This window comes from Thalia democratica, chromosome 5 (genome assembly GCF_965202585.1).
Source record: "Thalia democratica chromosome 5, ktThaDemo2.hap1.1, whole genome shotgun sequence".
NCBI lineage: Eukaryota > Metazoa > Chordata > Thaliacea > Salpida > Salpidae > Thalia > Thalia democratica.
The window spans coordinates 14,395,119-14,413,164 of record NC_139169.1 but is presented as its reverse complement, the minus strand read 5'-3'; the positions used below and the strand labels follow the sequence as shown (position 1 = coordinate 14,413,164).

At 26.1% G+C, this 18,046-nt stretch overlaps 1 protein-coding gene across 1 annotated transcript; it reads right to left on the bottom strand.

Moving 5' to 3' along the window:
• Positions 1 to 2,126: 2,126 nt before the first annotated feature.
• On the bottom strand, positions 2,127 to 10,922 carry LOC145836266 (matrix metalloproteinase-19-like). Its single transcript, XM_082944085.1, has 14 exons — positions 10,779 to 10,922; positions 8,871 to 8,968; positions 8,398 to 8,522; positions 7,658 to 7,960; positions 6,750 to 6,840; positions 6,360 to 6,481; positions 6,064 to 6,150; positions 5,496 to 5,654; positions 4,865 to 5,077; positions 4,356 to 4,526; positions 4,001 to 4,135; positions 3,535 to 3,663; positions 2,902 to 3,021; positions 2,127 to 2,587 (listed from the first exon to the last, which is right to left on the bottom strand). Exons 1-14 carry the CDS (start codon positions 10,920 to 10,922, stop codon positions 2,484 to 2,486), a joined length of 2,001 nt encoding a protein of 666 aa, XP_082800211.1. The 3' UTR covers positions 2,127 to 2,483.
• Positions 10,923 to 18,046: the final 7,124 nt, after the last annotated feature.

Here is an 18,046-nt window from a genome sequence, read left to right as displayed (position 1 = left end):
CAAAATTTTTTGACTAAGTTTTTTTTTCAAAAAACTTAGTGTTATTTTACAACTCTTTTTTGTGGAACATGATGTTGGTTTTTTATTTTTTAATTATAAGCGTAAAACATAAATGTATAAGGCTTCTAAAAATAAATGCAAATAATAAAAAGTATGATACAAATCAGAGGTAAGCAGCATTTTAAAGTAACGGGCCAAGATTTTTAATAAAGTATTTGTTGAAAAAAGTTTTCGGCGAGCCGTACTTATTTAAGTTAATGTGGTTTTCTTTACAACAATACCATTTTAAACCGGAAATATAAAAAGAAATGTTCAAAAACAAAGCACTAGTATACAGTAGTTGCTTAATATAAAGCTTAATTGTAATTTTATATAACTCATGGTTTAAACACTTCGTTTGGGTCTGAGTATGTGTTTTAAGTTTGTTATTTGCTTGTTTAAGTTTAGAACATCGCTTATTTTTACTAGTCCAAAATTAAAATATCGACAGTTGAAATATTAAAAATTAGTTGTTTTAGTTGTAGTTAAAAGAATGCCAAATAACATAAAGTTTTAGCCCATTGATAATATAAGGTAACTTCAACATCTTAATTAACAAAATAATAATTCATTAATTTGTAAAACTACATAAAGTATAATTTTTGAAAGCTAAATTGTTTCAAAACAAACACTTAAAATATATTTTTTATAACACCATGCACTTTTTAATGCACAAAAATTAAAAAACAAAGTCTAACTGTAAAGAGGTAGTTTAAAAATTTTCTAACATTCATTTTTTTATATTTAAACATTATTTAAAACATAAGTTAAACAACTTTTAAAAGCTTTATACAAAAATTACAACACTAGTTTGAAGTAGTAACTGATAACTGGCTAAAGTTTTTATTCTTTTTTTCATGCAGTTTAATTATTTAAATTAAGTGGTTTTTAAACAAAAAGTTTATGAAATACAATGTGCATCAAAATACGTAAAAAGTACTCATGTCTGAAATGTTTGTTAAAGCAATTAGAAATTTTAGGTCTTTAAAGCGATTAAAACACTAGGTATTGATCTAACTTTAAGTATTGATTTTTTAAAAAATATATATTTAACCTACTTAAAACTTTGTATCAATTTTTTTGTACTTCCAAATAAAACGGTGGTAAAACAACTGAAATCAAAACGCTTGTACGGTTTAAAAACTTTTTTTTTTAAGCTTAAAGCAGTTCAAAAATTAAAATGATTTTAATTTCTTAATTTTACTTAAAATAAAGTTTTATGTAAACTTTGTAAGTTACCTTGAAATAATCTCTGGTTTTGCTTTAATAAATTTGTTTCAAAATATGACCTTCAATTTTTTTTGTCATTTGGAAACTATGCATTTCTAATATTGAACACAGAAAGATAAAGTTTTTACAGGAGTAAGAATTCAGCGATTGTATAATTTCAATAAACAATGACTAGACGTATTTAACTACTTGCCATATACTTTCAATAAAATCAAATACGCGTTTTTAACTTTATGTTTAATTTCAGTGGATAAATTTTCATTCAAGTTTTCTATAGCGTCTATTTCAAACCCAATTTCCATTCAAAATCAAAATTAGACTTTATCCCAACACATGCTTTTAAATGAACTTGAAAATATCAAATTTAATACTGAGCAGAGTAAATATTTAATTTAGGATTAAACTAAAGAAAACTCACGAACTGCAAACAAATAACTTTTTTTATGTGTACAATGTTCAAAGTGCTTAAAAAGAAGTGGTTTTAAGTAAAAGGTGTGTAGTAAATTTTAATTTTTGTGATAACTTGTTGTACTTTTAAACGTTTTATTTTGAGTTCAATTTCGAACAACGCTGCGTTTTAGCTGTAAACAAAAAAATAAGAATCTACATAAAATTTATGAATAAATGTAAAAAGTCTTGGCTGTAGAAAAACGTGTTTTTAGCTAGAAAAGTATTTTATTGCAAGCTAAAAAATATAAACTTATAACTAAAAAACTGTTCAAAAAGCTTTGTTTTTAATAATGAATTCTTTTTAAAAAGAATAACAAATTTGATTAGATGTTTAAGTTTTTAACAAAACATCTACAAAAACTTTGACGTGTTTATTGTATTTTATGCAACAGCGTTTATACTAATCAAAGAACTTTAAAAACATTAGGCGCTTAAAGTGTAAAGTCTGTAAAAAAATGTTAAGCCTAAAAGCTTCAGAAATGGTTTTTAGACACGTAAATCATAACCAATTTAATTCTTAAAATGGCAGCATTATATTTATTTTTTGTTCATTTTATATTAGAAAAAATTTGTATTCAATTAACTTTTCAGGTTTAGATTTTTTAAGAACTTGGTTCTAAAAATAGTTTTTAATAAACTTAAGAGCATATCAAAACAATGAAAGGTAAAAAGCTTATACAAAGCTTTTAATACAAAAGAGGTAAAATCTAGACCAGCTAATAGTAAAAAAAGTAAAAAAAAACTTTCCAATTTATCAGACAACATTAGTTCTTTTTATTATTTTTGTCGTTTTTATTTTCATCTTTCTTGTTTTTCTTTTTGCCTTTGCCTTTTGAGTTTTTTCTTTTTCGGTATTTAAGTGGCGCAGCTATAAGTAAAAGGTAAAAATATGCTAAAGTGTCTAAAATTTTAGAGTTTGTATCTAGTACAAACTTTAAAAAACTATTTTTGCTAACTAAAATGCTACAGTAAAAACCTTTGAGCAAATATTAGTTCGCATTTGAAACATTTATAAAGAAAAGTACTAGCTAAAACTTAAAAACCTTTCTACAACAGTTTTTTTTTCACTTATACAAAATTAATGCATATTACTTTATAAAATTTATGTTTGTTTCATGTTTTTGTTTACCTTTAAGGCGTACAAAGATTTACGTTAAAACATTTGTTGTTAATAAAACTCACATTGTTGTCGAGGACATTTGATGAAATATCGTTTCAAATTTTTAGGGAAGCCTTTTTCTACATCCATGGTATCGTAGGAGAACTTGTACACAAAATCTCCTTTTAAGAAGTACGTAGCTCCTGAAAATAAATAATAACGAATCGAATACTACAAACAATATAATAAGCTTGCACAAACACATAACGCTTCACTATAAGGTGTGTTAAGTTTCTCTTGAGAGTTAAAATAACGGTTTAAACAAACGCTTGTCATCTTTTAAGCTAGGAATTCAAAAAACAACCAATGTTTTATTTTAGTGTGTTTAATATTTACTTCTACACAGAGAGGACTTGTTATGATGACCTTGTGAGTTCATAGCAATTTAAAATATTTATTTATTTTTACAACTGAAAATTAAGTTGTGTTAAAACTTCAAAAATATAGTTTAAAGCAGAACATTTAGTATATTCCAGATAAACTATTCTACTCCGAGCGCTTTATGACGTCATTAAGAGTCGTCACCGTTTATAAGTAAGTGTCAAGCGCACTACATTGTGCTTTCATTATCAGGAGTATAAGTTTAATAAAGTAAACAAAAAACTTCAAAACAAAGATTTGAAAATAAAAATTTTAAAGTAAGTAAGAATTCAAACCATCTTGCCATTGAATAGCAGCATCTAGATCATTTGGAACGTTATCCCAACTTTTCTCAATTCTTCTGTGGCTGTACCTCTGTATTCCGTCGTAAGCCTGGTACTCGTCGAATCGGAAGAAGTTCTTTTCTAAAGTACGAGTTTGTATATTTATCTGTATATATACTTCTTAAGCACGTTTGATAGTGATTATTATATATGTGATTATTAAATTATTATGGAAAAATGTTTATTTTACTGACTTATAGTTTTGAAACAAAATAAAAAATTTGTTAATTTATGAAGAAGAAAATTACATGTTTTCACAGTTTTCGTTTATCAAAAATTAGTTAAATTTAATTACGTAAAATTATTTTAGACGTGTATTCAACAAAAAATCAACATACTTACAAAGTACAATTATAAAATGAAACAAAGTTAACAAAAAATTAAACTATAAAACAAAAACAGTATTAACTAAACAAACTTTTGAAAACGTATATGAGTCCGTCCCCTGCAAACTGCATGGCAGCATCAATTTTTTTGGGAAGTCCCAAATGTCTCGTTGGTCTGGGAAATCCCCCATCAAGTTTAAACTTGCTGTACCGGTATATCTTGTCGTCTGTGTTGAGTTTTGTTAAAATTTACGTAATCATGATTTGTATTTTTTTTTAGTTTAATCTATAAAAAAACTCTTCTAGTAAACTGAACAATTTTTTCCCAACTTTAATTAGTATACATATAAATTTAAACTAATATACATACATCAATAAACTGAATCGATTGTTTATGATTTACAAACAAGTTTGTAATACATAGTATTTATGTAACAAATAGTTTACCTTTAAAAAAGTAGGTTCTTTTGGTGACAATAGAGTAGGCGGCAGCATCGATGCTTTCGGGCGATTTCTCCCATCTTCTGGTGATAAGTTGGGGTTCTTGGAATCTGCCCTCACCGTCAAAAGCCCAGTAGTATCTGCCACCGAAAGCGTACATTATCTTGTATACAGGATCTGCAAGAAGTAATATTTTATATTAGGTACTGGGTATAGGGTAAGTGTGCCAAAAAAATTGTAGTTTTACTGGAAAAGTGATAAATAAGAGAACAAGGTAATGTATAAGGAACATTTTCAAATATAATAAAAAGTCAAATATTTAAATAAGTTAAAAGTTAATGAATATAATAAAAGAAAGAATATAATAATAGAAAGTAACGTGTATGAAAATTTAACCACAATAAAAACTTCAATTACTGTATATTTGTTACAATATTAAGTAAGTGTGTGCTTTGTGTTTCAAACTAACATATAGAATAGTTAAAAAATTTAACAATTGCGTCTTTAATATTTACCGTAGAAAGTGGCGTTGAACTTGAATTTTTCTTTACAGATGTCCATGGCTTTCTCATTCGGCTTGCTTGTAGGTTTGGGTGTGCTTGGCGGTATTTTTGTAGTTTGGCCGTTGTTAGGTCTTTTTGTTGTGGTTCTTTTGGTTGTCGTTCTCCTGGTTGTAGTTCTTTTTGTTGTTGTGGGTCGAGTAGTTGTAGTTTGAGTGTACTTCTTACCTGGATATGAAAATCGGAATAAGTTCTGGTCATTAAAAGTTTACATCTACTCACTAGATTTTAAGTAAAAGATATATCAGTACCACAACTGAAAAGTAGCTTTTATCTTATTTTTATTGCACGATCCTGCGTGTGTTTGAAAATACGACTATTTTTAGCTTTCAGGTAAAATGGTGTGTAACTAAACACAGTTGAAAATACCTAATAGTTTTACTATATAAAGTCTAATGACGTTATAACGTTTTAGCCTGTCGTTTAAAAAAATTTTTAAGATTGCCGCATTAAAACCAAATCCAATAAAAAATAGCAATAAAAAGTTTCCTTAAATATAAAACAAACAATAAAATACTAGGTATGCTAAATACCGTATTAAAAATATTTCATTAACACAAACAAATGAACCATAAACCCAACAAACCGTATATCTGCTGTATGGCGACGATATCGTCCCTGTCAAGTTTGTAATTTTCAACGTATCCCTGGTACACGGGTGCCATCAACGAACCAGGGACGTTTGAGTGGGCCAGACCCAACGAGTGTCCGAACTCGTGGGCGGCTACTATCATCAGATTCACTCCTGAGATGAATATGCTAGATTAGTTGTAAAAATATTTAATTTTAAAATATGTAGTGTTGTTATAATGAAAAAGTAAATAGGTAATTTACTTTATTATTTACAACACATATCTCGACAAAAGTTATATCTATGTTTCAAATTTGTTAAAACAACTAAGCAACAAATATGATTAAATAAATTTCTGTTAAACTTTTCATAGTGTAATGTTATGAGACAACTTGCTTACATATGAAAGTAAGATTTTTTATAGTTATCTTACTTTTTCTTGACAGTTTTCGCAAATTTTAATCGTAAAAAAAAGTACGCTTTACTTAAGTTATATTCGTATACTGGCTTAAGTATGAAAACGAGTTAATAATACTAATCATTAAAAAAACACAACAAATTATTATTATTATTATTATCTAACCGTTTCCGTCTTTATAGTCGTAATCTTCATCTTCATCGAAATGAGTTTCTCCGCTTTGAGGGAAAAACGCGTGGGCTAAAGTTCCACCTGTAAATTATAAAGTCAGTTTTTTTTATAAGCTTTATTTTTTAAGCTTTGCTAAAGCAAACTTATTTAACATTTTGAATTTAACAAATATTTCTAACTACTGACAACGGAAACATTTGTCAGTGTGTATGTGCTTCAACAATAGCTACAAAATTTAAAACATTCAAAAGTTAAAAAAAAAGTTGTTTGTACTTCTAACAAGAACGAACCAGGTCCATCAAAGGGGTAGTAGTCACCGTGGTTGCCCCTGCCAAACTTGATATTTATATCCGCCTTACCCGTAACTTGTCTGAATGTGAGGGGGGTTTGATCCGACCACAGCTTCAGTGCACTGTTTAAAAATTACTTATTTTATGTTTTTACTTTTAGTTTGTTAAGAGTATTACTTAAGTTAAAAAACAATAATAAGTTAAACTAAAAATAGTTTAATAATATGCCCTTAAAATTAACAAACTGTTTTAAACAGGATCTAGTCTGCAATTTATGTGTGTTGAAAATATACAAATAATACATTTATATGTAGTTTAACATATAGAGCTTTTAAATTGTAAAAAAAAGTCCAAATTAAGTAATAAGTAATAAAGAAACTAGTAACAAACTCTCTGATAGACTGGTCAACTTGATATTGTTTCATATCGGGTGTGTAGTTGTGAATTTTGTATGTCAGGTCAGTCTTGGACCATTTACTACCTATAAAAGTTATAAATAATTTATATTATAATATTTATGTACAATTGCATTTGTTAGTAGTGGCTATTAACTTAACAGTTTTTGTAGTAATTATTTATATTTAAAATCAAAATTATCACCAATTTTCATAAGTGCTCACACTTTTTTACGAAACAGACAAACATGCAGTGTAAAAATAGCACGAGTTCCTTAAATTTTGTTCTTAAATACAAAAAATTGTTACAGTTTGAAAGAGAAGCTAACACAAAAGTTGGTAAGAACAAATAAGTTCGTACATGGTTTTGTTTTTGATCTATGAAATTTAAAAAAAATTTTAAACTATGTTTTATATATTTTAAATAAACTGAACTTTATTTCTTAATTTTTTAAATTAAAAACTAAAGTTTAAACGCTAATGAAAACATTATTCTTTATTGTTGTGCAACTGGTGTAAAACAAACACACTGAACAGTTCAAGTTTGTGTTTCACCGAAAAGTGTAAAATTAGTTTAATCAAACTCAAACCGTGATACAAAATAAAAATTTTGCTTACTTCTTCTTTCAACCGTCGAATAAGCTGGTGCAAATTTGTTTTAATAAACTAATGAGGTTGTGTTTGATTTAAAAGAAACTTTTTTGGTTTTAGGAATATTAAATAAAAGAATTTCATACAATAAAATAATTTGTATCTTAATTTGTTAACGATTAACCAAAAGGCTGTTTAATAAATTACTTTTTTTCTGTGAAATAAAACAAATTTTAAATCTTTTAAATAAAAAATCAAAATAAACGTAGTAATAGTTAAAAACATAGTTTATCTTAACTATCAAACACTAACCTTCTAAATTGTATCTTCTCTTCCTGATCTTGGGAACGTCGCTCTCATCAACCAGACCCCCATCGTCAATCCTAACACCGTTTAACTCTCCTGTCAACTCATCGTACTGCGGCACTTCATGCAACAACAACCCGTCTTCAATCTCCACGTTCAACTTCAACTCTCCCAAATCCCTCCTCTTCCTCTCAACTTTGGTGTTTCCCCTCTTACCTTTCTTCCTCCCCTTTCCCTTTCTCTTCTTCTGACGCTTGTTCTCCTTCCTCTGCATCTTCTTGTTTCTGAACTTGCTCTTCGCGTAGTTTCCTGATTTGTGGTAATTATATAATAAAATAAGTTAGTTTTATGATGTTAAGAAAGTCTGTGGCATAATTTCTGATAATACAAAAAGTTAATTTTGTTTTCCATAAATGAGCTTTTGTAAATTAAGTACTGTTTGATAACCGATTTTTATTGAAGAAGTAAAACGGAGAAAGTAGAGCGTAGTAGAAAGTCATATAGTATGATGATAGATTGCAACTAAGAAACAAAACTTTATCTTATTATTTTTTTACATACAGCTTTATGACGTCACAACATTAATACTTGCTTCTGATTGGTTCTCCCTACCTTTCCTTATTTGTTGAATAACTCCTAGTGTGTCACATATCAAAAATAAACTAAAGTTATTATATCCTGAATTTTATACTTAAGTAGCTTCTCACACGCTTACAAACGTAATTATGACGTCACAACAATCTCACCTTTGCTCATCAGTTGAGAAACTCCCAGCGTGTCCTCCACCCCACACCTCGGCATCTGGATCGTCTCTATGGTTACGGGATCAAGTTTTCCAGTGACCGGCAGTGCCAGCATCTCCTGCAGTCTCCTGTGAAAAAGTGTTATTTTGTTAAATTGAAAGTTGTTTGAGTAATTTGTTTGAGCGTCGTCGAAGTTTGTCATAAAGTTTTTGTAAACGTACTAATCAGCTTTGATTAAAACAAATAAATAGAACTAGAATATTTTAATACTAGAAGCAGTTTTGTCAAAAAACTGAAATACTTTTGTTAAGTTTGGATTTTCTGATAATTATACCATTTAAAACGGAAAATAATTTTATAAACTTGAGTTAACTATTTAAATACAAGCTTATCAAAAGCTATAAAAATATTTAAATACTTGTTATTAACACAGCGCATAAACATAACAATAATAACAATAAAACAAATAAACTAACGCAACAGATTCGTAGAAAGCTTTAGAGTCAACCAGACTTCCTGCCTCCATAGCTGATGATTTGGATTTTGACAGGTATCCGTATTTACCCAAGTATGCCTTTGAAATTAATATTGATTTTTTTAAGTATATTGTGTAAACAACTTTAATAATGTTCTAAAAAAAAAGACGAACTTGTTGCCATCAATAATTTTGTTTTACACCAATATTTGAAACACAATTATAAACTTTAAAATTTACACGTCTTTGTTGTCAAACTTACCTTATAAATGTTAATACATTCTAGGCTAAAGTTCATGAGTTTTAGTCAACATAATGTTTTATTTTGTGTTTTGAATTCAATGTTATATTCATGTAAACTTAAACCTTACCTTTAAAAACCTCACAAAAGACTCAATAGATGTTTTTTACACTTTTTAAACTTCATTGCACAGCAGTTAAACGGTATGAAAAGGTCTATTTTAAACATTAGTAGGCGTAACAAAAGACACAAACCACAAAACATATAATTTTAACGCATTCGACAAACAGTTTAGGGCATTAAAATATCAATCAAAGCTGACAATTTGCATTTTGTTATAGCGTGACACAAAAGTGTTGCATAACATTCAAGTTTTGCAGTTGTGTTTTTTACGGCTGGCTTAATTTTGTAAAACATGATAAATTGAGTTTATTTAGGTTTAATGATTACAGTTCATATATATACTCGAATTGCATTCGTTTTTAAAGTCAGTTAAACACAAAAATTGTTATTTGAAGAAGTGCATTTTCCCTACATGATAAAATCTAATTAGGCTTTTAATAGTTTGTTGTATGTATTTTACGCTTCAAAATAAAACAGGTTAACCACATATTTTAAACTTTTAAAAGTTTTAAATTTAGCCAAGCCTTTGTTATTACAAAATTTAATAGTCAAATACCTCTATGAAATTTTATGGTTATGTAAAAATAATTATGCCAAACTTTATTAATGTTTTATCATAAATATATTAGACTTTTCTGTTTCAAGATACCATTTATTTATTTGTTTATTTAGATGTAAAAAAAAGTTTATACAAAAAAGTTTACTGAGTATACGTATAACAATCTCATAAACTGAATGTACACTGTTTTTTTTAAAGTCATGTACACTAATAAAAAACATTCATTTTCATGAGACAGAACAACTTTATTGGTTATATAAATGGTGTTTTTCTTAGATACAGACCATGTGTTCCGAGCATTATAAAACACATGGTTACCTGACAGAGCGTGAAAATGGTTCTTTTTTTTAATGGTGCAAGTGTAATGGTTAATTTTTAGGTGTGTTCCTTCACCATAACTTTCTCAAAACTGTTGGTTTTAAATGGTTAATTTTCCAGTGTAGCTTGTTTTTGTTATCAAATTTTGTTGTAAGAGTATGAATTTATTAAAAAAAAACTACTATACTGTTAGTGTTGTTAATTCAATCTGAAGTACTTAAATTTAAAAAAATAATAAATATGCAGCATAAAGTACTTTAAACTCGATAAAGTTCAAACACCTCACTTCAGCTGTTATAGAAATAGAATGTTTTCAATTTTTAATTTTTTTTTAGAAGATGAAAACTCACTTGGCATAATTAATTTGCTCAATAGATAAAACATAACCCTATACAACCTTAATGTAATCATTTTGTGAACAATTAAACGCAATTATAATTTGTTGCACAACAATAAGTTATACAATTTTCAATTATACAGTTTGTGCAAGTTCAGTTGTAACAAAAAGTGTATCTTGTCTCTTATACAAGCCTTTTTTTGGGCTTTTGTAATCCTAAAAATATTTGTCGTTACTTCTTGTAGACCTTGAACTTGCAAAACTTTTGAATGAGCTTAATTCTTACAAATTTAAATAAAAATATATGTAAAAAAAACAAATCCAAACTCACAGCAGCATCGCTTATTCCAAATTGTTTTTTCTTCGTAGGGGATTTTCTTTTGTACCTTAAAGTTGAGTTGAACCCGCTTGGCTGGGGAAACCCACAAATGTTGGTAAAAATCCCCAAAAGTGAGAGCAGTGATAATAGTCTCATCGTTATTAGATAAATAGAATAAATAGGCTTAAATTAAAAAGCTGTTTAATAGAAATAACTTTAGTTTATTTTTGTTACAAAACTCCTCTTTTTTATGGAGTTTTATATAAAGGTAAATTTTAACTGTTCGAGTTTATATCAAACTTATTAAATTAAAAAAAAAAATTATTGATTTAAAACAGTTGAACAATAAAACTGTTTACTTTCAGTTAAATGAAAAGAATTTTTTAAGTAATAAGAAGTACTAATTAAAAAAAAATATTATTTAGTTTTATCGTTTTTAGTTATTTGCACAAAGGATATTAAACTAAAAAGCTGTTTTTTTTTTTTAAATCAAACCAAAAAATTTTGTAGAGCTACTTACAAATTGTATACTCATTAAAAAACAATATTTTAAAGCAACAATTGTTTTGTGACTAAATGTATAATACAAAAGCTATTTTATTCTTATTAAAAAAACTTCTTAGATAAAAAAACTATGATTAATTTAACTATAAATAAAAATAAATTAAATTTATTTTCTTTATTTAAGTAAAGTTATAAAAATCAAGCAGGTATATTTTACAAACGAGTGTATTGTTATACAGGCTACTGTCATTAGCTAGGTGCTAGTTTGAAAATTTCAATTTTCAAACTTGCCTACACTCAGACTTAAACTTTTATTGCAAATATACTTCTTTTGTCTCTTTCAAATGACAAGCACTATCGCAATGTACACTTTGTTTGATTAACAGAAGCGATAAATTTTATAGCGTATAAACTTGTCTGTTTGAATTTTACGACCGAATTGTATGGAAACTTGTTTGAAGCTGTCATGATTAATGACCGATTTATTAATCGTATATAAATCATTTTTACTGCGAGCATAGGTCACAAAAACACAATAAAACTTTCTGTCTCAATAAATTGTTGGCAATTATATTTATACCTAGTTTTTTTTTAATTGTATTCGTTTGCAAAACTTTAGTAAAAGTTTTTAGACATAATAACTTCTGTTTATTTTCTAATAGTTTTTAATTTTTAAACACGAATTCGATAGTTTACGTCTTAAGCAGGCAAATAAAGTTGTTTTAAACTAGTACAGCACTAAATATAACGCTTTATTTACCTTTTACACAGCATTTATTTTATTGTCCAGAACTAAACGTTTAAGAAATCATTTAGTGATATTAAAAATATGATATTTAAACTATTGGATAAATTAGAAATGTGTATGTAAATAATAAAAATAAATAAATAATAATATGTAAATAATATGACTAAGCTAGCCGGTAGTTTAAACATTAAAAGTATTTAGTGATAAAATAAAAACTAGAACAAAATCTTTCCTATAAATAAACAACTACAAACACGTTTAAAGTAGGTGATTTAACTATAATAATTTGAAACTAGTTTAGCGAATACTTACAAAAAATGTAATGTTTTATAAGTATACCAGTTTTCAAAATGAAAAATTTTTCTTCTGAAATTTGAACATTTTTGTGTTCAATTGCGCTTTAAATTGCAAAAAAAAAGATTGCAAGTTCTGTTTTAAATATTACGTACATTAAACAATATTAGTTTAATTTTTAAAATATTTATTTAGACCTAAAAAGGCAGCCAAACTCATCTTTTCTGCGCTTTAAATATTTTTTTTTTAAATACCAGCCAAATTTATTACAAAGCTCAAATGTTTTAAAGTAAAAAACACATTTAAAAGTACTTTCTCTTTTTTGTTCAAAACAGTGTTCAAACTTTACTAAACATAGTTGTTACTATACTATTAATTTAATTCTAAATACCAACCATGTACATTTTAAAATTAAAATGTTTTAAAATAAATCAAGTATTAAAAAGTATTTTTCCACTTTCTTTTAAAGACATCAAAACTCTAAATAACATTGTTTTCAATATATCACTCACAGCAATGGCCGAAAACTGATCAATTAGTCGACGAACCGACAATTTATACAAAATTCACGAAACAACTTTCTCTCAAATATCACTGCCGAAACTGGTGGAAAAAATCTCGCTAAAAACACGTCTTGTGACGTCACAATCACAATGTATTCCTCGCTTCCTGTGACTTTACAACTTTCGCTTGACTTACATAAGACTGTATTTAATATTGTATATTTATTGAGTATTATATTCAAATGCAGTATTACTAAAAGCTTTTTTTCTGTAATTTTGATAACTTACTTGCTTTGATAACGAACAAAAATAATTTGACTGCTTACCTATAGATTTGTTAAATGATCTTTCTTGAGACTAAAGTTAATAAAAAACTCAATTTTTAATCTATTGCTTTTGTTACAAATTTTTGTCTTAAAAGCTGTCTCAAACAGTACTTGACTTCTAGTTTCTATAACGAAAAAGCTTTACCTACAGAAGCATTTCATATTTTTAAAGGTTTTAGTTAATTTTTAATATTGGATAAATTTGCAAATAAAATTAATTTTCTTACATCGATTGATTTTGCAAGAACTTAATATAACATTAATATTTTAGAAAGATCTATTGTTTTAATTTATAATATTTCCGTTATCGTATTTTTTAGCTTTTGATTACATATAAATTCTTTGTCGTATAGACTAATATGTAATTAAAACATTAACTTAATAAAATTTGATAAAGTAGCTTTTATTTTATAGTCTATTACTTTAACTTTTGTTAGCTAAAAAAAGTTCTATGACGTAAAGTTTAATAATAATAATACTAGTTTCAAAAACTAATCCGGATATTATAAAATAATTTATCGTTATAAATGAAAAATTCACAATGCATTTTATTTTAGAACTTCTGTGTGCAGTAAAAACGTTACAACAATTAAACTGAGCAAGTTGTACTACTGAAACATAACAATGGCTAATCATCTAACAATAGAGTTTGTTTAATTTACTTGTAAAATATTCTCAAAGAAAATTTATTTTCTAACAAAAGAAACCAAAATTAAAAAGTAAACATAATACCTTAAAATAAAACATTGTAATGCTAAAACAAATATATTATCGCACTATTTTAGTTTTTGTAGATTTGTAACAAAGAAAATAGTGGTACCATATGTAAAATTGGCGTGTAAGAAAAAGCTTAGCATTTCACTGTTCAAAAAGCTTTTCATTTGAAATTAGTAAAATCCTTACAACTATTTTGATAAAGTTAGTTTTTTTAGTTACACATACATAACACATTAACATTATAAGCTAAAAATCAGACTATATTTGGTTTAAAATCAAGTTGAAATATATTCGTTTTAATGAATCTAATAATAAAATTTTTCATTTCCTACAATGTTAAAGTTATAAGGTTATCGACTCTTGATCTGTAATAGTTGTAAGTGTTATATAAAAACCAAAAAAACATTAAAAACAAGTTATATTTCTGTTCTTATACCATAAAATAAATTAACGTTTCAACAAACACTTCCAAACAGGGCCAAATAAATTCGTTTTCAATTAACATTTTCTTTTTACATCTAAGCATAATTGCGTAATTATTGCAGGTATTAGGTTTAACTTAGATTAAAGGAACTTAAGTAAATTTAAAAAAAACTTTTTTTTGTATTGTTTGGTTTAACACGAGATTCTGTTCCTAGTTCTATACTTTTTAATAATAAAATACATCTAGTTAAAGAAACACATAAGTTTAGCGTAAACTTAACAAGTATACCTTGTAAAATACTTTGCAAAGTAATATTTTATACCACAGATATTTTTAAAACATAGTTTTAGTTGTTTATTTCACTTAAGTATGACCAAAGGTAATAAAGGAAACGTAACACTAACGGGTATTAAAATACAACATCATATAAGTCTAAAAATATTTTTATAAGATTTTTGTCATTTACAACTTTTAAACTATTACATTTAAAAAGCAACCACAAACTTTTATTTTCTAGCCAATATCCTAACAATAATATGAATATTAATAACTCCTTTACTCTTACAGCTTGAGTGTTTTTATACCTTTAAAGACATAAAATGCATAAAATATAAACAACAGTTAAATGCTTCAACTAAAAGTTTTCAAATAACCTTATTGAAAACAAAGTTATGTAAGACATTCTTGTTTTCGAGCTTATTCACAAAGATTTCTTTTTCAATTTCTACGTCATAGAAGGACTATACATCAGAAAACATGACTTTTACAACATTTTACTAACCTAAAACAATTTAACTGAAAACAATTTATTGACCCAAATTTTAAAACATTTTAACATACAGTATTGTATACGTAAATTTAAACCGTATAACTTTTTCATATGACTTCAATTTCCGTTTACTTTTTTTTTTCTTTCATGCATTGAAATTACTTATAAAATAAACGAAGTTCTTTTGAAACAAAATTAACAAACTAGACACTTTTAGCTAAATCTACGGTACTTGAAACTGTAAAAACAAATTATAGATTTATTATCAATTTATTTTTTAAATAAGTACCAACAAATTTAAGAGCAATTATTTTTTTATATAACACTTATCGAATTTAACAATTTAATCACAATTGTTGAACTAGACACTTGGAACTAATACTTAAATCTGAATTTTGATAGTATGTTACAAAATTTAAAGTAATATATTTTTTAAGGGCGCAATTAAGGCTTTAAGTAAAAAACTCGTTTTCAAATAAAGGTTTTACAAAGGTTTTAAAAACCATGAGTTTAGAGAATTATGCAATAAACTAATACAATCAAATTTCATTTAGTTAGTTTTTAACTTAATGACTAAATGTTATTATCTTTAGTCTTATTTGCTTAAGTATCACGTAGGTTTAGTTTAAAGACAGTATTTAAGTTCAATAAACGCTTAAAAGCAACATAGTGTATAAAACTTTTAAAAGTTTAATTTTTTTATATCAATTATTTTTACAAAGTAGAAAACTTGAAATAGTTGAAAACTTTTAAAAGTCTTATAAACAAAATTAAAAGTTGTTTTTAGGTAGTGTTATTAAATATTCACTTGTGATTTCATAAAAAATTCCACACTAATTAATTGCTTGCTATAAACAAAAATATTGCAAAACACTCTTATAATTAGCAGAATTGTTTGTTTATAAAATAGAAATGTCAATCTTATATCTTACACTTTATTTATTTAATGTGACTTTTGATGTCAGGTAGGTATAAAGGTAAGTTTGTTTTCGTAAAAGTTTCGTCAACTAACGTAAATGCTAATATAACAGTTGTTATGAAATTTGTTTATAAGTTTTATTATGTAAAATTTTATCTTTTTTTTGTAATATGTGAGATGTTTTTAAGCTAATTATACTAAATTTAATTGTTTTGTTTTTTGTCTATTTTAGTTTACAAATTTAAGAACTAAAAAAGGTTAAATACGATTTGTTTACTGAATAAATTGATAAAGATTGTTTAAAAAAATTAAAAATTTTCGAAACAACAACTTGTATTTTGTTATAGTTTTAATAAAATGACGATTTTTTATTGGTTTAATATAATTTTATTGATAATAAATAATAAGCATACAATTTTTTATAGTCCACTTCTTCTAAAGTAGTAAAATTTTATACATATTAAACAATAAATGTAAAAAATACAGACTTATTACAACATAATCTACCTAAATATTTAAAAACTTTTTGAAAAGTAAAGATGGAAACCTCCGCAGACAAAAAAAAAGTATTTATCGATTTGTATTTTGATAATTAAAAGTAGATAAAAAGTTCAAACTTTTGATAATGGTAAAAAAAAAAGTTAAATCAACTTATTTAAACACTTTAATGATTTTCTTTACAAAAAAAGAGTAGAGTTAAAAAAAAAAAATTAGTTTAAGTAATATTTTTTGAACTTTATGACGATATATCTACGAAACTTACAATAATATTTTAATGAATAAACAATATTAAGTAGGGTTTTATGAAATGAGCATAAATTTAACGAATTTTACTCTTTTAGCCGTAATTAGGCTGTTTAAATGACAATTATTGTATTTATAACCCAGTTTCTTTTCTCCACAGCAGTAAAAATTACAAAAGGACGAAACAAAATGTTTCTCATAAAATTTAGGTTACTAGAGCATGACCTGATTATGTAAGTATAGTGTGCTGTATTTGATTCATATTAGTACTAATATTAGTTTATTTCCTTTCTGTATGACTTTAATTTTATTTTGTAAAACTATTTTTCTAATATCTAAGTTTATGAAGCAAGCTTTATTTGTATAAGTGATTTAGTTTATATTTATTCACCTGTGTCAATGTAATCTTCCCTTTTTTTAAGTTACCATATGTAAGTAAGAGAAATTTTCAATGAAGATCTCTGTGTATGTTGGCCTACTCATGAATCATAAAGTGACAAGGTTCTCCGTTAAACTTATTGTTAGCTTAAATCGAGCATATACATTTTTTTCACATTAAAACGATACTCACTCGGAAAGTTCTATTTACGTCGTTTTAACTTGCAGCTAACCCAAACAAGCTAACACTGGTTTTCAATAAAAAAATCTATAACATTTTCCCCTAACTTGAAGTTTTTCAACGAGGTCAGTTTGTTCGATAAGATTAGAAATTTTATTGATTCACAATGGTGCTTACAGTTTTGTCTTGATGTAATTATGTACTTTGGACTGTTGCAAAACTTATGAGTAACTTGACAAAATACTTATTACGTTTTCACAATTTTTGGCGACGTTTTATTTTTAAATGTTTGTATGAAACTCGATTAAATGCATTTGGACTTTAACCTTGGCATTAGTCATAAAATGACAAGTTTTGTGCAATAAATTTATTGTTAGCCTTGTCTAATCTAAAAATAACCTAGACATAACATCATTTTCACATTAAAATGTAATTAAGGTAGCAACTACTTGAAACAACCCATTTTTCTTAGTTTCGTTTCTCTAAAACAGCAGAAATTATCTTACAATCACTAAAACGATTTTCTCTTAAAATTATTTAAGTATTAAAGAATTTTTAGCCTGTTTATAATATCTGACGTACAAAGCCATTATAATGACTGTTATTAAGTCGCTATTCCTATAAAAAATGTAAGATTATTTTGAGTAAATTTAAATTATTAGTTTAATAAAAAATTTTGTACTAATGTATGCTTTCAAATAAGGTTGTTCACAAAAATTTTAACTAGTGGCAAATAGGGGTTATAGATAATTAAATTATCATCAAAAACATTT